At 44.0% G+C, this 25,093-nt stretch overlaps 1 protein-coding gene across 13 annotated transcripts in view; it reads right to left on the bottom strand.

Annotated features, from left to right (window-relative positions):
• The window catches only part of SNAP91 (synaptosome associated protein 91), a 94,141-nt gene that overhangs the window by 10,560 nt on the left and 58,488 nt on the right, over positions 1-25,093 (bottom strand). For 4 of the 13 annotated variants that reach the window (XM_068148828.1, XM_068148855.1, XM_068148818.1 and 1 more), the window contains exons 14-25: positions 24,368-24,385; positions 24,052-24,222; positions 17,074-17,181; positions 16,293-16,550; positions 16,007-16,084; positions 15,830-15,901; positions 15,275-15,358; positions 14,347-14,430; positions 5,814-5,951; positions 4,377-4,526; positions 2,922-2,952; positions 420-531 (exon numbers count right to left, since the gene is read on the bottom strand). In XM_068148828.1, the coding sequence (XP_068004929.1) occupies positions 420-531; positions 2,922-2,952; positions 4,377-4,526; positions 5,814-5,951; positions 14,347-14,430; positions 15,275-15,358; positions 15,830-15,901; positions 16,007-16,084; positions 16,293-16,550; positions 17,074-17,181; positions 24,052-24,222; positions 24,368-24,385 (1,304 nt within the window). The remainder of the gene's footprint in view (positions 1-419; positions 532-2,921; positions 2,953-4,376; positions 4,527-5,813; positions 5,952-14,346; positions 14,431-15,274; positions 15,359-15,829; positions 15,902-16,006; positions 16,085-16,292; positions 16,551-17,073; positions 17,182-24,051; positions 24,223-24,367; positions 24,386-25,093) is intronic. The other 9 variants (XM_068148845.1, XM_068148836.1, XM_068148883.1 and 6 more) reach the window with 9 other exon arrangements.

A 25,093-nucleotide genomic window follows, 5' to 3' on the forward strand; every position in this document is an offset into this window, starting at 1 on the left:
CCCTGCTCCTGCTGGCCACACTGTTCCTGATGCAGGCCAGGATGCCATTGGCCTTCTTGGCCACCTGGGCACACTGCTGGCTCCTGTTCAGCCTACTATCAACCTGTACCCCTAGGTCCTTTTCTGCCCGGCTGCTCTCCAGCCACTCTGACCCCAGCCTGCCGTGCACATGTAGGGTAACATCTTGCTACATAGGCTACCATAGCTTCACTGACTTGAACTCAAAGATTTATTTATGCCACCTGTAAATCTGGTCTTAAAATTGCTTCTGTGTAAGCAATGTGACAAATGAAATGATGTGACAACCAAAGTTGCAAACTTCAGTTGAAGTAGACAGGAGCAGTGTCTACATCCATGCTTGCACAGCCTCAGAAAACATTGGTTTCAATGCCAGTGGTATCAATGGCTTAACTACCTACCAGTGGACCACTTGGGACACCACCAGTTGACCATGTTGCAGGTGCTACTTTTGGCTGCCAGTTGGCTCCTCCTGTTAGTTTTTTCTCTCCAGCATTCCACTGAAGGTCTCCCCTAGTAGACAGGGAGAGAGACAGAGCTATTACTTACATAGCCTCACGGTGAAAATGAAAACCACTTGCAATACACTAGAATTAGGCTTGCAGCTATGTTAGTTTATGGTGTATGCAGTTGAAGTTATTAACAGAAAAAGACACTCCTAGTGCCACTCAGTTTCAAGGGTTGTTAGCAGCAAACACCAGTACACTCTCTACTGAAGTCAGTTACAGGGTTATGGCCTATGGTGGTGAGAAGTTTCACTTAGTAATGACTGAAGGTAACATATTATTGCATATACCCTTGCAAAGTAGGAAGAGGGACTGCTCCTGCCTATTCTACTTGGGCCAGGCAGTAAATCTGCCTCCTAGAAGCCTTTGAAATGTCATTTTGCTGCTGGAAATCTTGCTCAGACAGCTGAAGGAGGAAAGCATTCGGTTCTGAAAAAAGCTGATAGATAGAGAAGAACCAAATCATTCAGAGAATAAAAAGGCTGTTGCAAACCCAGGTGTTGTTAGTGGCTGTTCTATCCAGATTAAGATACACCATGTGAAGGAAGTAAATTGCAGAAATATGAATTTGGAGGATCAACCCTGTGACATGTTTATACACATCCCTCCTACCATCTCCACAGAGGCACAAAACATTCTGAAGGCCACACATCACACACTGGTAATTGCATAGGAAAAGAAACCACTTAGCAGAGAAGGAGTGAGATTAAAGAAGATACAGGCAAAAAAATAAAGGCCATGTTGTCAATATTTCTTCTTGCAAAAAGCAGCTTTTCACTGCATGGAATAAACTTCTTTATTTTACACACATTCCAGTGCCTGCATGATAAGCAGATGCAGTGTCTGTAAAAAGATAGCAACACCATTACACATTAGCCTAAATTGCTGAGGGGAGCTGTACAGTTTATTATCTGGGCTACTTCTTCATTTTAAGCTGCTTGGAAAGCAGCTACCCAATATGAAGCCAGTAATTTCCAGGAAAATATTTCTAAGAAGCAGGTCAAAGGCAGTAAATTTAAAAGGTAGCTCAGGAGCACTTAACCTCCATTATTCAGTGAACCTCTCCTGTTGTGGGTTTGAGACTGAATGTCTTAACCAAAAACTACAGTCCTCCAGAGGGACTAGGTAGCCCAGGAAGTGGTCACCAGCAAGGTGTAATCTGTGTTATATTCCCATCATGCCTGCATCTCCCCTTCATTAATGGACATTTCTGTCTATTCTGCCCTTTTCTCTCTCTCTCCCTTCCCAGTGCAGACCCTTACTCCTTGTGATGCAGGGGAGGTTTGTGGCCTTGGCAAAGCTGATTTTTAGCTACACCATTTCGGTCTGGTGAGTGTGGGGAAGGCAGGGAGGCATGGAGTGTGCCATTGAGGTTTGGGTTTTGGCCCAGTTTGGGGAGAGGTTTTGGAAGGTGTTGTGGTGTGATGGTTTAACCCACCAACATCCACAAAAACTCAGCTGAGTGGAGTGGGAGAAGCGAATGAAGCTGTATTTTACAAGCAATCATGGAATGCAATGAATATATGCAAAACATATACAGTATTTACAGAAGGGTTTTGGCCTGATGTGGATCTTGCAAGCCCAGGTTTGAAGGACTGGGCCAAGGCTGAATATGAATTTGGGAATGCTGTATTTGTGTAAATAATACACAGAGTATCACAGTACATTAGAGGCTGGGAGGGACCTCAAGAGATCATCGAGTCTAAGAGGCTGGAAGGGACCTCAAGAGATCATCGAGTCTAAGAGGCTGGAAGGGACCTCAAGAGATCATCGAGTCTAAGAGGCTGGAAGGGACCTCAAGAGATCATCGAGTCTAAGAGGCTGGAAGGGACCTCAAGAGATCATTGAGTCTAACACCCCTGCCAAAGGGGGTAGTCTGCACAGGAATGCATCCAGGTGGCTTTTGAAAGTCTCCAGAGAAGAAGACTCCACTGTATAGAAGTTTCTCCTCATGCTGAGGTGAAACCTTCTGTGTTCAAGTTTGTATCCATTGTTCCTTGTCTTATTACTGTGCACCACTGAAAAGAGATTGTCCCCCTCCACTTGGCACCCACCCCTCAGATATTCATACACACTGATGAGATTCCCTCTCAGTCTTTTCTTCTCAAGACTAAACAGTAATTCCATGAACTTTCCAATTCCATGTGTAGAGCATTCCTAATCTACTCCTTTGGAGAGGGCAAAACAGCATTTCTGTCTGCTCAAAACCAAGACAACTACAGAATTCCTTTGTCAGAATTCTTCTGCACTGATTTGGGGAGCAGGAGAAGCACATAATCAATTAGCTGCTTCTTAATAAAACACTGAAACAGATGTAAGACTCTATATGCACAACAGAATTGAAAAATGGCTTTTCTGTTGGTGGTGTTTTCATTTGTTAAACAAAGTTTAACTTACTTTTTTGAAGTGGTACCAGAAATTCCAAGATCTTAAAGTTGTAGAGAAAAAAGGGGAGAAAAAGAGAAGTCACATGTTTAGTCAAGTCATAGTATCATAGTATCATAGTATCAGTCAGGGTTGGAAGGGACCACAAGGATCATCTAGTTCCAACCCCCCTGCCATGGGCAGGGACACCCCACACTAGAGCAGCCTGGCCAGAGCCTCATCCAGCCTGGGCTTAAACACCTCCAGGGATGGGGCCTCAACCACCTCCCTGGACAACCCATTCCAGGGTCTCACCACTCTCATGGTGAAGAACCTCCTTCTCACATCCAGCCTGAATCTCCCCACCTCCAGCTTCATTCCATTCCCCCTAGTCCTATCACTACCTGAGATCCTGAGCAGTCCCTCCCCAGCCTTCCTGTAGGCCCCCTTCAGATACTGGAAGGCCACAATTAGGTCACCTGGGAGCCTTCTCTTCTGCAGACTGAACAGCCCCAACTCCTTCAGTCTGTCCTCATAGGAGAGGTGCTGCAGCCCTCTGATCATCCTTGTGGCCCTTCTCTGGACACATTCCAGCACCTCCACATCCCTCTTGTAATAGGGGCTCCAGAACTGGAGGCAGTACTCCAGGTGGGGTCTTACCAGGGCTGAGTAGAGGGGGAGGATCACCTCCCTCGACCTGCTAGCCACACTTCTCCTGATACAGGACTCTCTTTTCACATGACCAGTACAAGTCCTCCAAGTCCCAAATGGCTACATTTGATTTTCTCCCCCAAATTTGGATATACCAAATGACTTGCAAAAGAGGTTTCAAATGATTGAGAGTCCTGCTGACTTTTAAGTATAGCAGTTTCCCTCAACAGCTGACAGAAGAGTATGCATCCTAAGGTCAGTTATATCTCTACCAATCTCAAGTTATAAAGGCTCTAGCCCTCTTCTTAATACAGGAAAGAAACATTTCTTTAGTGTAGCATTTCAGCAAGATGCTTTAGAAAGTTCTGTGTCTTGGGAGAAGGTCTATTCTTGGCTGTTGTGTGCTCATCACCACACTGCTGCTACTCCTCTCATTAGGCAAGAAGTCAGCTATTTCTATCCACCAGTATTTCTGTTCAAATTCCACCACACTGTCAGATGTTCTGGACAATTTTCACTTTTCCATCTGTTATTAAGCAGAGCCACATTGATTAAGAGTCTGATGTGTCCCTGAATGTACCTGGGACATTCACTCATTACACATCATCCCCAGTAAACAGATCCTAATATTTGACTCAGAGTCAGGACACAAAGAGGGACAAGTGAGGTGCCCAGACTAACAGCTATCTGAATCAGGCCTTACTCCTACCTATAGCTTCTCCTGTCTCTCAAGGAAACAGGAAGACATTGAAGCAAATAATATAGAGGCATTTGGCCCTGTGGAAAAAGTAACACAGTTGTCTGCCACACCACTTAAAACCAAAACTTGTCACTTACTGCCTACTAAGTTTGCAAGAGACGAATCAAGATCACTTCCGAGGCCTTTGCTTGCCGCTGAAGCAGTGACTGTTGCTGCAGCTGAAGGTGCTACAGGCTGGCCAGAAGGAGCCATAGTTGGCATAAGAAGATCACCTAAGCCATCAAACACTGGAAGTGAAAGGAAAGCGGGTTAGAACAGCAGCTGTGGCAAGAAAAGCACTCTCTGACACTTTGCTGTTGCTTCAGCAAATACAGCACAGACAACCACGTCACAAGTCTTACCAAAACACCGTTTGACATTAGGAGTAATGCCAACAAGGGCATGCATGTCATTTAACTAGACACTGAAGGAACAGTAATCCTGAAAGAGTTATACCAATGAGAGCAAGTATGAGAGGACATGCCTAAAAAGGACTTCAGCTGAAGAGTCAAATCTACAGCACCACTTCCACATGACACCGCTTTTCTTACAGCCATCCTTAGAGGGACACCGGATGCACACACATTTGTCAGGAGATATTCATTTAATGGTTTTTAAAATGAACATCTCTCAGCAAACAGCAGTCAGAATTACTGTGGCAAAGGCAGTCTTATACCTCGACATCTTATGGCGACAGGATTCAAAGTCTCGAGATGTAACTCGCCAAGCAGCAGGGAATCAGGAAAAATCTACTAACACCTTATGAGATCAGAAGGAACCAGAACCATCCACACTGACAGAGCTAGCCTCCTTAGTTCAGGTCACCCAACTCAAAAGTTCATTTTTTTTTTAGCTCCCTTGAAGTTAAAACCATCTGGTACATCTCATGCCAGTGTTCCATCTTCTGATCTGTATTTGAGGTACATGCTAATGTTAAGTCAACAGGAAGGGGCAGCATGTGCGCTGGCAAGCAACCAAAGAACCAGGCAGCAGTACTACTTCAACCTCTTTTTGACTGTTTTCTTGTACAGTTGCAGAACTCACCAATTTTAAGTTTGTAGCAAGGACCCAGCATGGAAAATATAGAATGGAAGAGATACAAACAAAATGATAGCAGTGATGAAAGTTTAAGCTTATAGTCAGGCAAAGAACACGACCTCAGTCTCCATTTTGTGTACCTTCAGGTGCCATGCAAGCTCAAGAACAGCTTCAGCAGTAGCAGCAAGATGACTTGCCTAAATACTTGATTTTCAGACCAGTGTTTTCCTTGCATAAATCCTGATTCATGCAATCAAGCACATGCAAGGACAACGTCCTCACTAGTTGTTTGGTTGGGTTGATTTTTTTACTGACATGGTTGACTAAAAAATGAGCACAGGAATCTCTTGGGCAGACACTGGGCTAAACACCACCCTGAGTTCTTCCAGTAGAGAAATCACTGATATTGCTTGTACTCAAAGCCTAAATATGGTGTCATTAACTCACCTAACACATCAACCACAGAAAATTCATGAGGAAGAAACTCTGTGGCTCACCTGATGCATCGAAGGAACTGCCAGTCGTTGGAGCTGATGTCCCAAAAGCTGCATCAAAGTTTGGCTGTAGTAAGCTGGTTTGAGCTGGAGTGACTGGGGATGGTGATGGAGAGGGAGAAATAAAAGAACCTCCAAAGCCTTGGAAAAAGCCAGAGAAGAGAGGTGTGGATATTAGTGTCAGTCTTGTTGGGCTGTGGTTAATAAAAGCTCAGTTTATAGAAGGCAGAGTGGTGGAGACAATTCTTGCTAGACCACTGCAAATAACTCATCCTTGGTTGCACGAGCATCCTTGGTATGCCAGGTATGACCCAGGGAATTTAAGGTTTTGTGAGAGTCACCATTAAACTTCCAATGTTTGTGATCTAAATTTCTGCAGAGGCAGACCAAAGGAGTAGAGAACTCAACTCTCCCAGTACATGCTATTGCTCTAGGTAAGTAATCTCATAGGCAGAATTAATTAAGAAAAGAGAGAAACAGAGAACTAACCTGAGAAAAGCATAAGGTCATGCATCAGCTATTTTGGAATCTCAGTTCAGAAGGCAGTGTTTTACTTATCCAGTTTATCCACTCTCACCATCTTAAAACATCACAGTGCCCTTGTCAAGAAGTCCTCAAGCTTCTGCCCCCCCCCCCAACTCCCATGCCAAAGTAGGATCAACAGCATCCAGGAGCGAACTCTTGTAGGCTGGAGAATCTCCATGATTAAGGTTAATGTATGTATTATAAACCCTGTAGATTCTACTCACAGATTCTCTAGCCTACAAGCAAAGCACTCCCATGCTTGACTATTCTTAAAATCCTTCCCTTGCTCTCCATTTGATTTGATCTCCCTGGTAATTTAAGCTTATTGGTATAATCTGCAGACTCTAGAAACTGATTAAATATCCAAAGACTCCATCAACATGACAACAGATGTATGACAGCTTCTCAATTCTCCTTAGACCACAAACCACTACTCTTATTCAATCTCTTCTTGCCAGTGATTTCCAAGATCTCCTTGACAGGCTGGAGAGGTGAGCACAAGCCAACCTCATGAGGTTCAACAAGACCAAGTGCAGGGTCCTGCATCTGGGTTGAGGCAATCCCAGGCACAAATCCAGGCTGGGCAGTGACTGGCTGGAAAGCAGCCCTGAGGAGAGAGACTTGGGGGTGCTGGGGGATGAGAAGCTCAACATGAGCTCTCAGTGTGCACTTGCAGCCCACAAAGCCAATCAGATCCTGGGCTGCATCAGAAGTGTGGCCAGCAGGGCAAGGGAGGTGATCCTCCTCCTCTACTCAGCTCTGGTGAGACCCCACCTGGAGTACTGCCTCCAGTTCTGGAGCCCCTATTACAAGAGGGATGTGGAGGTGCTGGAAGGTGTCCAGAGAAGGGCCACAAGGATGATCAGAGGGCTGGAGCACCTCTCCTATGAGGACAGACTGAAGGAGTTGGGGCTGTTCAGTCTGCAGAAGAGAAGGTTCCGAGGTGACCTCATTGTGGCCTTCCAGTATCTGAAGGGGGCCTACAGGAAGGCTGGGGAGGGACTTCTCAGGATCTCAGGTAGTGATAGGACTAGGGGGAATGGAATGAAGCTGGAGGTGGAGAGATTGAGGCTGGATGTGAGGAGGAAGTTCTTCACCATGAGAGTGGTGAAGCCCTGGAATGGGTTGTCCAGGGAGGTGGTTGGGGCCCCATCCCTGGAGGTGTTTAAGGCCAGGCTGGCTGAGGCTCTGGCCAGGCTGATGTAGTGTGGGGTGTCCCTGCCCATGGCAGGGAGGGTGGAACTAGATGATCCTTGTGGTCCCTTCCAACCCTGACTGATACTATGATGCTATGATCTTCACTCTCTCAGCCTTGCATCTTCCAGCTGCCCTTGCACAGAACGGATCAGATTTGATCTCAGTGCTCCAACAACAACTAGACAAATAAAGCAGCAGGAGCCCTCTGCACAACTGCATCCTGTAGGTTTCAACTCTGTATGAGGGTAGGAAACGTGATTTTCCCCCAGCTCACCACAAGACAGTGATAAGCCTGAACTCTGCCACTGCCTTTAGTGTCTTTTCAGGGCATGTCCTGCTTTACAGTTTACTGTCCTTATCTGTCCAGCTAATCATGGCTGCCTGTGGACAGAAGCTGGAACATTAACTCATTTGAAACTTCTCCTTCAGCTATTTTCTCCAATTTGTAGACATCATTTTAAGTTTCATTCTCATCCAAATACAGGATCTTTTCACATGGGTGAAATCTGAGAGATGAAGCATGCTACTCCAATGGTGACATTGTTGAAAGTGAGTTTGAAATACAACCTCTCAGTTTAAAAGGGATCATCTATTGACATTAAACCCCTATTACTACTTTGTCTTTTTACTGAGGTAATTGGTACTGCTCTTAAGTGGTTGATTAATTCCTTTCTTCCTTTTCTTAGAGAAATATTCTTCTTATATTGCATATTAGGAAAGTTTTATTTATTGAAAGGGTGGTCAGGCATTAGATTAGGATAGGATAGGATAGGATAGGATAGGATAGGATAGGATAGGATAGGATAGGATAGGATAGGATAGGATAGGATAGGATAGGATAGGATAGACCGAGTTGGAAGAGACCTTCAAGATCATCGTGTCCAACCCATCAACCAATCCAACCCACCTAAACAACTAACCCATGGCACCAAGCACCCCATCAAGTCTCCTCCTCAACACCTCCAATGATGGTGACTCCACCACCTCCCCAGGCAGCCCATTCCAATGGGCAATCACTCTCTCTATATAGAACTTCTTCCTAACATCCAGCCTAAACCTCCCCTGGCGCAGCTTGAGACTGTGTCCTCTTGTTCTGGTATTGGAACAGGCTCCTCAGGGAAGTAGTGGAGCCACCATCACTGGAGGTTTTCAAAGACATTTAGATGTGGCACTTCAGGACATGGTTTAGTGGGCTGATGGTTGGGCCTGATGATCTTAGAGGTCTTTTCCAACCTTTACTGAGTCTCTGATTTCTTCATCTTTCTTTAGTCACCAGTTCAGTGAGAAACTCAACTTGTTAAAAAATGGGCAAATAAACAACATTCTGAAGAATGTCCAACCATTTGTTGTGCAAACTGCTTGTCATGGTCACAGGGTAGTACTGATTGCAGCACATTATGCAGACATCTTACAAATAATGACAAGCATACTTCCCAGCTACAAAATCAAACATCTGCTAGATATTTAACTACCAAATAGAGCAGAGCTCAACACAAAACACTTGTGCAGCAGTTATGTCAAATGTGCCTGTGAGACCTCTGACATTCTCCCCAAAAATTTTGCTTTCTCAGAGAACAAAGTAAGCCTAACCACCAATCACTTCACTGATACTGAAAGAACAAGAGACATTTGTACATACATGCTAGATGCAAGCATCAGCCTTATTTGCACATCAGGCACGTTTTAGAGGAGAATTGTGTTAGCAGTAGGTAACTGTATTCAAACCAAAGCCCTCAGTAGGGAAATGAGTGGTGTGCCATCACCAAGTGCTGGGCATCTGGCCAGCAACTTGTACCACCAGCAGAGAGGCTTCAGCTGTGGAATGCCTGGCCAATATGAACAAATACACTGGCTCCAGACACAACCTGGAGAGGAGAGCACACTTGACTATGTACTACAGGTGCAGGAGAGCACAACCTGATTAGAAACAGCTCAAATCACAGCCTACAGCTGAAGCATGCCAGTCTGAAAACACTCAGATTGTAAGTTAAACTGCTCTCTTCAGATGCTACTGCCCAAGGGCACTGGCTTGAGCTAGAGAGTCAGGAGTGAGAAGCAGAGCAGCCTGCCTTCTGCAGTCTGAAGAGCATTTCAAAAGCTTGTCATAGAATCATAGAATTGTTAGGGTTGGAAGGGACTTCAAGGATCAGCTATTTCCAACCCCCCTGCCATGGGCAGGGACACCTCACGCTAGATCAGGTTGCCCAGAGCCATATCCAGTCTGGCCTTAAAAATCTCCAGGGATGAGGCTTCTGCCACCTCTCTGGGTAACCTGTTCCAGTGTCTCACCACCATCATGGTGAAAAACTTCCTAACATCCAATCTGAATCTACCCATTTCTGTATTTTTTCCATTCCCCCTAGTCCTATCATTACCTAACACTCCAGAAAGTCCCTCCCCAGCTTTCTTGTAGGCCCCCTTAAGATACTTGAAGGCCACAATTAGACCTCCTCAGAGCCTTCACTTCTCCAGACTGAATTGCCCCAACTATCAGTCCGTCTTCATAGGGGAGATGCTCCAGGCCTCTGATCACCCTCGAGCTTCCCTGTGTGCATCAGGCCTGCTTCAAGGTTCTGGCACCAAGATGTCCCTGTCACACCAATTCTAGTTCATAGTCACACACTCACAGATGCCAGCTCTGAATCCAGACAAATGCACTGATCAGAGATCTGCCCTTCAGATCTCCAAGGGCATTCTTGAAGCAAGTTTGCCGTGGGATAACTCAAGTTAGAAGGAAGCTCTGCAAGTCAGACAACCCTTCTCAAAGCCAGTTTAATCAAGTCAGGTTCCCAGAGATTTGCCTTAACACATCCAAGTCAACAGATTCCCCTGCCTTTTTGGGCAGTCTGTTGTCATATCTGACCATTCTCATGGCAAAACCAAAAATCTTCCAATATTTAACTGGAATTTCCCACCCACAATTGCCTTCCTTTCATCACAAAATGTTAGGGGTGAGAAGGGACCTCCAGAAATAAGTCTAAACCCTCTGCCAAAGCAGGATCACCTAGGGCAGGTCACACAGGAATGCATCCAGGCAGGTTTTGAAAGCCTCCAGAGAAGGAAACTCCACAACCTCTCTGGGCAGCCTGTTCCAGTGCTTTGTCACCCTTGCTATAAAGAAATGTCTCCTTGTGTTGAGGTGGAACCTCCTGTGTTCTAGCTTCTACTCCTTGTCCTATCACTGTGCACCACTGAAAAGAGACCATCACCTTCATCTCTGACACCCACCTCTCAAATATTTATAGGCATTGATAAGATCCCCTCTCTGCCTTCTATTCTCCAGACTCAAACAGCCCCAGGTCTCTCAGTCTTTCTTCAGAGGAAAGATATTCAGGTCCTGCAATCATCCTTGTGACTCTCCCTTGGACTCTCTCCATTTATAAGATTCTGGTTAGAAAGTTAGTAAGCTTTACAAAGCCCCATACAGTGACCACTTCTCCAGCTACAGAAGAGGATTCTCCTCTGCTTCAGCTGAGGTTTGCATGACAATTTGTCCTCATTTCATAGCTTTCAGCCTTGCACAGTTTAATATGGAATGGGCTGCCTGGGGAGGTGGTGGAGTCGCCGTCATTGGAGGTGTTCAGGAGGAGACTTGATGGGGTGCTTGGTGCCATGGGTTAGTTGTTTAGGTGGGTTGGATTGGTTGATGGGTTGATGGGTTGGACGAGATGATTTTGAAGGTCTCTTCCAACCTGGCATATTCTATATTCTATATTCTAATTGGCAATGTTCAAACACAGAAGCCACAGAAATGCTTTAACAGATCAGACTTATAGCTCTCTAGGGCTTGCACAAGGCCCTTAGTGAGTCTGCAGAAACAGCAGTAGCAGAGTTAGATGTGCTGTCTGGACAAGCCCAAGTGCTGATGCTGAGGTTACTCTTACATATACTTTCAGGTAAGACTTCATAGGATAGGATAGGATAGGATAGGATAGGATAGGATAGGATAGGATAGGATAGGATAGGATAGGATAGGATAGGATAGGATAGGATAGGATAGGATAGGGTAGGGTAGGATAGGATAGGATAGGATAGGATAGGAGAATAGAATAGAATAGAATAGAATAGAATAGAATAGAATAGAATAGAATAGAATAGAATAGAATAGAATAGAATAGACCAGACCAGACCAGACCAGACCAGACCAGGTTGGAAGAGACCTTCAAGATCATCGTGTCCAACCTATCATCCAACACCACCTAATCAACTAACCCATGCAACCAAGCACCCTATCAAGTCTCCTCCTGAACACCTTCAGTGATGGTGACTCCACCATATGAACATGCTTTTAAAGGCTGTACTGGGATATCATGCACACTGTTCAGCTGGATAGTAAAATCTAGAAGGGGAAATGGCCAGACTGTTGCATTTAGCAGTATAGTTCTAGTCTTGCCTGCTGAAAGGCTCAGAAGAGCGTGAAAAACATCCCACTGTGTTTTCTAAGTGAGCCAAGAAGAGCCTAGAAACTCAGTTGACAGCAAAACACTTAAGACAATGATGCATAGCAAACATACTCATAATATTATGCACATAAACACTTTGTACAACCAAACACTCATAAACCATGAAGGACAAGCCTTCAGCCACGAGATGAACTCTAGAATCTCTTCAATTTAAAACTGGATTACACTGCAGGCTATGCATCTGCCATTATCTAGGGTGAACAAATGCTTAGCAATATGCTGTGATGTTTACAGGCTAGATCTGCCATAAAAAAGAGAGAGATTAAAATCTACTTGGAGCTCTTTTGAATGTATATGCAAAGAAAAAATGTATTAAAGAAAAAATAATAACCATATTTTCATCCCAACTGCCTCAGCTCTGCTTAGTATTTGGATTTGTAACATCCCTTTTATAATTTAGGTTTTGATTTAATGTGACTCATCAGATTTGGAGAGCACACTGCTGAAGTTTAAGCCATCTGGAGCATAATTCCCACTGGAATTTAAGCTTAGTTACAGATAAGGACATAAAATATTTTGTAGTGTACTGTCTGCTTAAGCAGAATTACCTTCTGCTGGACAACATCTTTACACCCTCTCCCCTGATAGCATACACAATTCAGAATGAGTAATATGTTTCAGAATCCAGTAGTTTAAGCCTGATCACAGAATCACACAGAATCAGCCAGGTTGGAAGAGACCTCCAAGATCATCAAGTGCAACCAGTCACCCAACCCCATCTAATCAACTAGACTGTGGCACTAAGGGCCTCATCCAGGCTTTTCTTAAACACCTCAATGGATGTTCACCCCACCACCTTCCCAGGAAGGTGGCTGGGGCCCCATCCCTAGATATATATATATATATATATATATATATATATATGGCTCAGTTGGTAGTGCATAAGACCCTTAATGGGAAGGTCATGAGTTCAAGCCTGCAGTAGGCAGTAGTGTCCTCCCTACTTTAGTCATGAGGTCTGTGGTGACAGGTTGGACTTGATGATCTTTGAGATCTCTTCCAACCTTAGTGATACTGATACTGATATACTGATATATATATTCACAGTGAGGCTCAGCAGGGCTGTGGGCAACCTGATCTAGTAGAGGATGTCCCTGCTGACTGCAGACTAGATGACCTTCAGAGGTTCCTTCCAACCCAGACCATTCCATGATTCAAGCTACTAACATTTAAGTGTTGAACCTGCCTTGGTTAAAGCAGCTCAGAAATGAAGATGAATTAGCAGTCAGGAAAAAGTTGCACAGCCTGCAACACTGCTTAAGCACCGCTACAGTCAGCCACAGAAACTTTAAGTGTACACTTCCTACTCAGTGAATACTACAGAAAAACAAAGCTTGTGTGGGAGGTAGGAAACAAAGAGCATGGGAACATGAAAATCTAGGGAGTCAACTCAGTATAGTGGCTCCATTACACATCACTGGAGTTTCAACTTAAGATGTCTAAAGTATTAAGAAATCCAGTGAATAAGGATTTTAGTCCACTGCAAAAGTCCACTTATGGAACCATAGAATGCCTTGGGTTGGAAGGGACCTTTAAAGCTCATCTATTCCAACACCACTGCAGTAAGCAGGGACATTCCCAAGTAGAATAAACTTTAGGATAGAATAGAATAGAATAGAATAGAATAGAATAGAATAGAATAGAATAGAATAGAATAGAATAGAATAGAATAGAATAGAATAGACCAGGTTGGAAGAGACCTTCAAGATCATCGTGTCCAACCTATCATCCAACACCACCTAATCAACTAAACCATGCAACCAAGCATCCTGTCAAGTCTCCTCCTGAACACCTCCAGTGATGGCAATTCCACCACCTCCTTGGGCAGCACATTCCAATGGGCAATTGCTCTCTCTGTGTAAAACTTCCTCCTGACCTCCAGCCTGAACTTCCCCTGGTGCAGCCTGAGACTGTGTCCTCTTGTTCTGGTGCTGGCTGCCTGGGAGAAGAGACCAACCTCTGCCTGTTTACAACCACCCTTCAGGTAGTTGTAGAGAGCAATAAGGTCACCCCTGAGTCTCCTCCTCTCCAGGCTAAGCAGCCCCAGCTCCCTCAGTCTCTCCTCATAGGGCTTGTGTTCCAAGCCCCTCACCAACTTTGTTGCCCATCTCTGGACTCGTTCCAGCAAGTCAACCTCCTTCCTAAACTGAGGGGCCCAGAACTGGACACAGGACTCGAGGTGTGGCCTAACCAGTGTAGATCAGGCTGCTCAGAGCCCCATCAAGCCTGACCTTGAATGTCTCCAGGGGATGGGGCCTCTACCACCTCCCTAGACAAGGCACATAAAAGATGTCAAAGACCCCTTCTCAGTTTTGCCTTACAGTAACAAGTTGTTAGAAATTCTTTATTACCAGCAAGTAGGTCTGCAGAAGCTGAGGAACTAGAAGCAGCCTGGGTTGTGGGCTGGGGTTCAGAAGCACTACTTCCAAAAGCATCTAAAGGGAATTCCAGAAAGCATGAAGAAAAGTAGTTCAATATTAAGTGTGTCAATTAATCAATTATCACAAACAAAAAAAAAGGATAACCACTTCATTCAGAAGAAGGAGAAAATGAAAGTGCTTGGCCACCTTTATTGCAAAGCAGTACCATGGATGCAAAGTTCGAGTGGAGAAAAAGGAGGTGCAACAAACCAGCCCTCAAATTAAATCTCTTATCTTCTAGTTGGGCCTCTTCTCAGAAAACCCATACAAACCACAGCATTCTAAACGAGAGGGTTAAGCCCTTTGGAGATGAATGACTTGGATGAGAGTCTGGTGTAATTCCAGCCACAACCTACTGATTCATCACACTAAATCTTTAGAGGAATATTTCTCTAATGTTTGAGAATTCACTACTTTAGCAACGCTGTGGAGCAGGAATGTTGCGGAAGAGTTGGTGGTGCCCCCTCCTAATTTCCACTGCAGCAAATCCAACAGAGAGCCTGTGATTCAGATAACCAGCCTGAGACAAGTCACCCTCAAAACTTCAGCTGCTTTGAGAAACGGAACCAGGAGGAAACAGAGAAAATGGAACAGAGAGAAAACACAACAGACTTTCATAGGACCTCCAAGGAAGAACCATACGTGCATTGACTGGAGACAGAGTGACAAGTGTCATGACAACAGAATGACCACACTGACAGGTTATTTGCAGTTCATTATCATGCAACATGAAGGTCTTAGGTGTGATGCTACACAAAAAACACTGCGAGAAGGGGAAACCTGCAGCTCTAGCGAAGCGCAAAGGCCACGGCAATGAAGTGATTCAACTCTGGAGTGGTGAGGAAAGAAAAATACCCACCACCAAATAGGTCAATCACACCTGAAGAATCCACCTTTGCTGGAGAGGCAGTGGGTAGAGGAGAGGGGGTGGCAAATGCATCCACTGCAGTAAGCATAGGATAAATAATATTTAGTATCAGCAAGGCAATAATGATAGCTAAATATTTCAAAGCCACGTGGGCTCCAGCAGTCAGAACCACAAGGTTGGTCAACTCAGGTAACAGTCTTCAGAACTGCAAACAGAAAGTGTTACATTTCTCACAGAGCAACTGAAAAAAAACCCAGAATACTCTAAAGGAAGCATTGCTTATTTAGAATTTTCTTATGCTTAGAGAAGATTTGCTCTCTCAATGACATTACTCACTCAGTTTCAGTACCAGCCAGTTCATGGTTTGCATCTTCAGCAGCTGCACATCTTGTGACCAAAGAGTCAAACCCACAATTTAGAACTTCAGCTTAAAGATATAAATTGGCAAGAAGGCTTCTTTTGTTTTCCCCCCCCCTAACTCTTGGAAAAGTAACAAAAAACAAGCCCAGGGAGTCTGTAGGACGGCCTCTGGAAACAAGCACTCACCAGAGAGGAGATCACCGGTAAGAGAACTCTCAGGCACAGGAGAAGCTCCAGGTGGTGGAGATGAAAAAGCATCTTCCAGGGACAGAAATAAAATAGAGGAGTTAAGTATCAGTCAAGACACTGTACACCATCACACAGCATCAAAGCAGCAGAGCATTGGAAGAATTCTCTCTTTACCTGTACCAAAGAGATCTATGCTAGGAGTAGCATCTGGTTTAGGTGCGGCAGGTGCATCAGGAGCAGACTCAAATAAATCTAAGGCCAAGAACACAACATGTCTTTAACTCATCTTGGAAAGGCAGGACTGAGAGCAGAGCTTTCAAGTTTGGCACATCATACTTGGAGTTAACAGGCTCTCTGGTTCGAAAGCCTCAGACACAGCACGCATGCAACAAGGACTTGGCTTGTTTTGTACTCCTGACAGATCAATCCACCAGAATCAAAGAGTTAAAAACAAAATTACCACCAAAGATATCTAGAGCAGGAGGAGCGGAGGTGGTGGCGGTAGCAGAAGTGGTGGCAGTAGTGGTAGTGGCAGTAGCTGTAGTAGCAGTAGCAGCAGCAGCAACAGCAGCAGCTGGAGAAGGAGTTGTTGCAGGAACTGGAGTGGCTGCACTAGTTGTAGGGGTAACTACAGGAACAGCAGTCTCTGTTGGCTTCATAGCAAAGAGGTCCAGCTCAGGAGCAGCCTCTGCACTACCTTCGGATGGGGCAAAGGGGTCTTGTAAAAAGGAGAGGGGAAATATATGTGTATGCATACTTAGGATCAGTGAGGGAGGAAGTTCAAGAACAAAGCAACTACAGGCAATGCACATACTGCAAATACACGCACGTACACACGGGGGGTCAGGCTAACATCCCCTTTACTTATCTAGACAAGCTACTCATGTTTGTCCAAAATAAAGACTGGCTGAAAGGCTGAGCAGCTGAGTTACTGAAGGGGAGAACTTTGAAAGGCCATTTAACAAGGCCAAAAAGACACAGAAATATGACATGAGAACACCCTGGTTAGCAGGTTACTGCTCACAGAACTCAGCCCTACCAAATAAGCACGACGTTACGAGGGCTCGGAAACACCCAGTTTTGTTAGGCATGCTCTTCAGCCTAAGGCTTGCTTTGACCCATTGCAAACACTATGAAAATTTCAGAAAAACACACTGCCATGTAGTTTAAACCAAAAAAAAACCCACAAAAACCAAACCAAAACAGCAAAACAAGAGACTATCTAACGACATAAAACCCACCATTTCCAGAACATGCATCAAGAGCTGCTGCTACAGGGGTTGGGGTAGCTGGTGCGGCTGCCCCTTCAGCTGCTGCAGGGGCTTCCCCAGGAGAAGCTGCAAAGGCATCTTGGGTGCAGTTTAAGAACAGAAATTAAAAGGGAAAACAAACAAACAAACAAAAAAGGATAAAGAGAAGAAAAATATAGTAAAAGAACCAAGTTAAATTGCACAGGTAGATCCCCTTATACAACATGAATGTTGTTACTCTGACAGCAAGACACATCATGCAGGGCAAAATGCTCTGTCTCTCCCCCAACCCCACACGAGCAGGTTCTAGGCAGGGTTTGAAGATGGAGCTTCTCAGGTTTCCCCCCCCCAGACAGAACAGTGAGTGTAAAAGAAGGCATTATTCTCATTGTATAAGGGTTCAGAGCAGCATGCTCATGTACTACCCAAAATTAACTAATGAAGAAAGAGCAGTAAGTTGGTGTCAATAAGGGTATTAAAAACTTGCATGCCCAAAGCCCATAATACATGTCGTTAATCAGCAACTGTGAATTTATTTGCATAGTGCTTTGCCAACTTAAAATACTGTTACAAATAACAATCCAATGATTTTGGCCGAGGTCTTCACCTTCCCCTTCTGGTTTTAGAGCCAAATCAGTCATGCAGCATTTGAAAGAAAATTGAACTTAGGTGGTTCTCAACAGCATTCCAATTGGAATCTTTCTAAAGCCATAACCTGATGCATAGGTTGTATCTACTCAGCTCGCTTCTGACAGATCAAGGATGCTCATCTAAACTATTGGCCAGGCACAGCTTGTCTCTCCTTCTTTTAGGATCACCTCTAGGCCAACAGGTCAAGTCCAGGGTGGGGGTGGGGAATAAACTGGCTTGGGATTTTGGATGAATGACTTGCTCATGAGTTTTCTTTTGACTCTGTTTGTTTGTGGGGCTTGGTTTGTTTATTTGTTTGCCACTTACTAAGTGGCATCTTTAAATTTAAACTTTTACTGGCATTATTCCAAGGCTTAAACCACCATCTGCAGCTCTTAATGCTATGAAGTAGTCCTAATGGACACTGCCATTTGGACTATCCTCATAGGCAAGCATTATCTTCACAAATAGACTGTGCAATTAAGATTGAACATTTCAAGATGCCCACAAAGGCTATTTTTTCTACTGCTACAAAGTTAGCAAGTTAGCTTAAAAAAAAAAAAAGAGGGGGGGGAAAAAAAACCACACAACAAAAAAGAACAGAAAAATCCATTGGGGAACACTGCAATTGCACTGTCAAACCAGTACACACACACACACACACACACAAAAAGCTTCACATGCTTGACTTTGAGTGTCCATTTTAAAATGAAAACCACCATTTTAAAAGTAAGTTTGTGCCAGTTCATCTCAAAAAAGCTCAAAAGAACATGCACTGAAACTCCAACAGAAGAGATGAGAGCCAACCAGGCTTGTACAATAGAATTGAAATGAGTTAGCAGCAAAAAGGGAACAAAAAAAAAGAGGCCTGCTAATAAGCCATTTCAACTATAACTCTCTTTTTCATGTAACAGGGTTCAACAACAAAACTGGATGGCAGTTGTCCAAGTAGTAAAAAAACAATCACAAAAAAAGAGAGAGAATCATAAATAGTCAAACATCCCAGTCTGGCATGTACACCAGGCACTGGCATACACTGCACTGAAGAAATTCAACACTGCACTGGACTGAAGAGTTTCAAACTGTAGCACCTGAGAACGTGCCATACATAAGGCCACGTGTGTTGGGTTTTGCTGTACAGGGCTAGCTTTTGGACAGAGGGACACCCTGGGCACATTTCTATCTGCACAGGTTTGTAGGCCAAGGGCACAGAAGTTGGTTGACACTCTTTGTAATTATTTCCCAGCATGAAAGGACAGGTGCCAGACTTCATGTAAAGTGAGATTTCAGAATGGACAAAGTTAGGCACTAGTTCTATGTTGGGACCACCTCAGGCTTATTCTGGGCATATTCCTCTCCAGATGTAGACTATGGAAGATCCACAAGCAGCAGTCACAGAAATTCATGTGAGTACAAATTCCTTCCAGCCCATAGGAAGGGAAGACCTAGCTTGAAGCTAACTTCTTTATTGCCACTTCTGATAAAGTTGCTGAGCATTGTCTTTAAAGCATCACACGTGGGTTAAAAGGCAGGTGGGAAAAGAACACCTAAGTTCTTGCTGGAGTTTAAAGGGGAAAATGTCATGCTAAAGAAATTCAAATATCAGTTACTCTGAGAAGTTCCAGAAACCTGTATGGGCATAGTATCATAGTATCATTCAGGGTTGGAAGGGACCACAAGGATCATCTAGTTCCAACCCCCCTGCCATGGGCAGGGACACCCTACACTAGATCAAGCTGGCCAGAGACTCGTCCAGCCTGGTCTTAAACACCTCCAGGGATGGGGCCTCAACCACCTGCCTGGACAACCCATTCCAGGGTTTCACCACTCTCATGGGGAAGAACCTCCTCCTCACATCCAGCCTGAATCTCCCCACCTCCAGCTTCATCCCATTCCCCCTAGTCCTATCATTAGAGACAAAGCAATCCTATCACATAGAGACAAAGCAATCTGAATTGATGACCCTACGACTCAAATGCAAAAACTAAACAAACTCTTGGTTCAAACTGTAAGTTTTTTGAAGCCTTTCAAAAAGCTCTGCTGTCCCTGCACAGATGCCCTCTGATAAAATCCAGCAGGTTGTTCAGAAATGGTTAAAGTACTATGAGGACAGACTGAAGGAGTTGGGGCTGTTCAGTCTGCAGAAGAGAAGGCTCCCAGGTGACCTAATTGTGGTCTTCCAGTATCTGAAGGGGGCCTACAGGAAGGCTGGGGAAGGACTTCTCAGGATCTCATGTAGTGATAGGACTAGGGTGGGGTGTCCCTGCCCATGGCAGGGGGGTTGGAACTAGATGATCCTTGTGGTCCCTTCCAACCCTGAATGATACTATGATACTACATATTGTATAAGTGGGGGAAAAAAACCCTGGACTGTTTTCTTTTTTGTTTCTCCATATTGGCATAACTCTACACTTGCATAGTCAACAGTCTAAGAGATTTGCTTGCTTTCAAGCAAGAAAATATGGTTATAGTACATTTACTCTGTTGATGCCACTTCCTCACATATTTGTGTGTCTTCTGCTTCAGAATTGTGCCTAGCCTTTGACTTCTAGAATCAAGTAGCACATGATCCTCACTCGGGTTTATAGACAGCCTGGGCACTTTAAAGAGATGGTGCTGAACCCTTTGCAAGTTCACACTGCATGGAACACCTATTAAGGTTGATAGAGGTGTATTACATACTGCCTAACACTTCAGAATAATTCTCATTGGAATGACATGCAAACACAAGGGCATTTTTAAAGTTCTGAAACACTGGAGTAGTGCTTCAATACATCTTGTCTGCAGCAAACTCAGGGTTCCTGAAGAGTAATCATGATGCTGCAGCTGACTGACAATCATTTAATGCCTTTATGCAACATATGAAACCCTGTGGAAAGTCCTAAGTGTAGCAAAGATCATAGAAATAAAGTGTACAGTTAAGAACTGTTTCCACAGTTCAGTTTCTTTAGAGGGCAAACCCCATCATTATGCCCACTGAGGATTCATGTCATCTGAACATCTCATAACTGACATTTGCACAGTGTCCACCTTGACGTGCTCCTTACACCACTTAGAGTGTGTTCACACAACAGAACATAACTCCAGAGCATGTTCCTAGCACCCAAAACCACTCTGTCCAAATTCTATTCTATTCTGTGTGGCATTTCAAGATACTCCACATTTCTTCTACCTTTACAATTCTCCCTCTCAGGAATGATTCCAGTTGCACTTTGAAAACAGCCTCCTCTCCTTGATCTTAGAAACAAGATAAGGAATTCTTTGAGTTGTCCCAGGTAACTGGCAGCTTGCCTGTTCATCAGAATGAATGCATAAACTAAAAGCTATGCTGAAGCAATGCTGCATTTCTCATCTGCTTCCCAAGACCGTGTTAGAGATGAAGACATAAACCAGAGCTGGTTTCCTCTTAGAGACAAAGCCTAGTCATAGGCAGCATCCAGGCTCCTATCAGCTGAAGTATCAGCAATGTAGTGCAAGAATAACAGTCAGCAGTCATTCCCACAGTCTCCTCTTTTGCTTCTTCCATCAACTTGGCTGCCTTATTTCTGCAGATTTCAGCTTCCTTTCCCTGCCCTGCCACTCCCTGAAGACTCTTCACATTCTTGCTTCTAAGATTACTGATCCTGTTTTTTCCTATACTGCCCCTCACCACAAGGAATCATATAAAGCATCTAAGTACCAGCTAGCTAAAATAACTAAAGGTGACCTTGAAGACTGCATCTCTAGCAGACCTCAAAGGGCAAATACCTACTTAAGTGTAAGCATGCTTAGCACAATAAAAGCTAGAGAACAACAGGGTCTGCCTCAAAACTGCTGCTTCTTGCACTGCACATAAAAGTATCAAGGAATGATAGCACAGGGTGTCACTCACAGCACAGGCCTCAGAAAAACCAGCAACCAACAAAAACAGAAGAAAAACACAAACTGCAAACCAAAGAACAGACACACACACAAAAAAAACCACCACCAAAAAACCCCACAAACACAAACACACCAAAACATTCAGCCAGAGTGTTTCAGTAACTGTCCTTCTTAAAGGCATAGCCTAAAACTCTCACAACCCCAAACAATCAAACCACACAAACCCCCCAACAACCTAACCCAAGAAATGAAGGAAACAAAAAAACCACCATCCTGTGAGGAGAGCTAGGAAAGTGCAGTGCAGACCCCAGGAACTTAAAAGGGTCTGGCCTGGGGCTGTCTTGAAGCTACTGCAATAAAACCTTCCCTGCTGAGTGCATTTAGAAATGTTCCTTCTCTAGAACTAGAGACCTTCTTCCATAGCAAATACCAAACCTTTGCTGTATACTAAAGTGTTCCAGGAAGAAGTCAGTATTCACCAATGTACAATTAACTGGAGATCCATAGCATTTGAGCAATGAAATACATTCTCCTTAAAAGCAGAGACCAAGTCATTGCTATCTGCCTACTGCAAAATCAAAGTTCTTTCCCCACTGGAAGATGAAGGTAACTCTACTTCTTAACATGTGCCACATGGTAATCCAATGATGAATTAAATCTCTAGAATCTGAAGCATTCAGCTCTTTGCCACTTTATAAGTACAGTAGTAGACACACGACAAAAGGCGCACCTCTCTGCTCTAGGACTGGTACCATACACAAAAGGAGCTGGTTTTCTAATCCTGTTTCAAGTTTCAAGTGATTTATAGCCACTTAACTATCTTTTTCTTTTTTTTTAAGCCACATACCTATGTTAGATTAAGAATACAATTTGAAAGTGCTGTATAACCAAGACTGGCTTGACCCCAACATCTACACACCCGAAGTTTCACACACTGGGTACCTATAGGGTTGTTAATGAGCGCAGGCCTGGGTTTCTGCAACAGGCTTCTGAGAGTCACCAACATCATAGTATCATAGTATCAGTCAGGGTTGGAAGGGACCACAAGGATCATCTAGTTCCAACCCCCCTGCCATGGGCAAGGACAACCCACACTAGATCAGGCTGGCCAGAGCCTCGCCCAGCCTGGGCTTAAACACCTCCAGGGACGGCACCCCAACCACCTCCCTGGCCAACCCATTCCAGGGCTTCACCACTCGCATGGTGAAGAACTTCCTCCTCAGACATCAGACTGTCTTGCTCCTGTTGGTGTCCAGAATCATTCCCATAACTATTTTAAAACTGCTTTTGAACTGCCTGATCCTGTGGCACTTGCACTACTAACCAGCTTTGTAAACGGAGGGGTTAAGTAGCAGGTAACAGTTGTACTCCTTTCTTACAGCTTCTCAACAGCTTTACTTGGGAGATCTCAGAGCCATTTGTAGGAGTCAGTCCTAAATAAAACTTCTAACTGGGAACTTTCAGTCCTAAGGAAACTTTTCTAGCCAGACTGTTTATGTACAAGTCTCTCCAGCACACCTGTCACTAGAAGCAATAGAAAAACACACCCCACAGAGAACATACTGGAATTCATTTTGACAGCAGTAAGTTAGTACTAAGTCCTCACATCTCCTGACACGTTGCACCCAGGCATCAGAGGAAGAGAAAACTGGAAAAATACAGTTGTCAGGTGGTCTTAAGTATAGTATGTTTACTTTGTAAATGAGAAGAATTCTCCATTCATGTAGGCTAGTATAGTGTTGAAAAGAACTGATCATTTCTCACATGCTGTTGAGAAGCCTCCTGCTCCATGGGAATGACAAGAAAACTGACAACACACAGGGGGAAATTTATTCTTACTCAAGAGTTAGCAGACAACATTAAGAGACTGAAAGAGCAGAACTGAACCCTAAGAATATGTTTCCCATGCATTAGTTGTATAGTTGGCATCTAGCAAAAACTCACTGCCACTTTAATTTACTCTTAATGCTAATGTGAAATAAAACCCAGACTCAGGAATGATGAAACACAGTAATTTCAGCTGTCTCAACACTGTATCTACAGGAAAGATCCAAAAGAAATACAACATAGCTCAAGTGTGACATGTAATGAAGGGGTTGCCTCGTCCATACTCTTCTACTATGAAAGTACAACTGCTTTTCCTGGAAATTGTAGTACAGTGCAGAGTCATTGAATAATGTGGAAAGAATACCTGCTTGCCCCAGTGTGGACCTGACAACTCATGTTCCTAGCTGTTCCAGAAGGTGACTCAGTCCTAAGTGTACACAGTTTTCAATTTCTATGCAGAGGAGTATTAGCTAAAAGCACAGCAAACAAAGGTAGTTGGGCAGTTTACATCTCCTGTTCCATCTAGCATCCAACACACAGGGCACCTCTGGTACAGTTGGTTAAATGAGAAGCCTTGTTACAACAGCTGAGCTCAGTACTGCTTCATCTACCTTATTAGCTGGTGGAGAGCACTAGAGCAACCAAACTAACCTCCAAAGAGATCCACTTCAGCAGTGGCAGCAGTAACAGTGGTAGTTGTAGTGGCGGCAGCTGAAGTAGTTGTAGTATCAGTAGTTGCAGCAGTAGTTGCACTAGGCTCTGGGGCAAATGGATCTGAAATCTGTGGCTCAGAGGTGACACCAGACAGTGCAGCCAGATTATCTATATGCAATCACACAACGAAGATCAAACAGGAAAAGTAAGGAGAAGAGGGAGAGAGACCACAGTCGCTCAGCTCTAAAAAGTTGGAGCTTTTAATAAGGAGTCTTAGCATTCAAAAGTCTTATAAAGCAAAAATAATACTCACCCTCTCCTCCCAAGAGGTCTAGTGATTGTCCATTAAAATGACAGCAGAATAAAGAAACAGACCAGTTAGAACTGCCAGATCAAAGGTGTTCATCAAACATGTTCATTCTCTGGTTGGCATGCCCAGGTTAAACAATTTCTGCACTTGATTTTCCAGCATTCAAGAAGTTATTGTTAAATGACAAAGCTCATTCTGTTTAACAGCTCTACTCAAAACAAAACCAGTAGATAAGTTTCACATATTTGCTAAGTTCCTTAATTGTGTAATCAGCAAGATGTTCAAATACTGGTAGCATTTATCAACTGTTTCACACAGCTGGTTTTCTTCTCTTACAACTGTAACGGGAAGAACCAAGTAGTGACCTGTACAGGTTGACAGGAAGGCCTCCTAACTTTCACTGCCCAGGGTAAAGCCAGAAACCCCTTGTTCAGAAGTGCCAATTCAACACCATAATAGTTCCCTCTTGCATTTGGCTTAGTGGTATGATAGTAGGGGCAATTCAACACCATAATAGTTCCCTCTTGCATTTGGCTCAGTGGTATGATAGTAGGGCCTGAAGCAGGTAGAATTCTTTGAAGAAGTTTATAGACCTAACCTCCTCCAATTTGAAACTGGAGACATTTTGAAATGCAACTTCCTTCCTGGATCTAACTGTACACAGATTCTAGATTTTACCAACTAAAACCACACATGGGAAGAGTGAGCCCCAATGAACACAGTGCTCAC

The sequence above is a fragment of the Melanerpes formicivorus genome, unplaced genomic scaffold (assembly GCF_026170545.1).
Source record: "Melanerpes formicivorus ecotype bairdi unplaced genomic scaffold, bMelFor1.0.p_v2 SCAF_2, whole genome shotgun sequence".
NCBI classification, from domain to species: domain Eukaryota; kingdom Metazoa; phylum Chordata; class Aves; order Piciformes; family Picidae; genus Melanerpes; species Melanerpes formicivorus.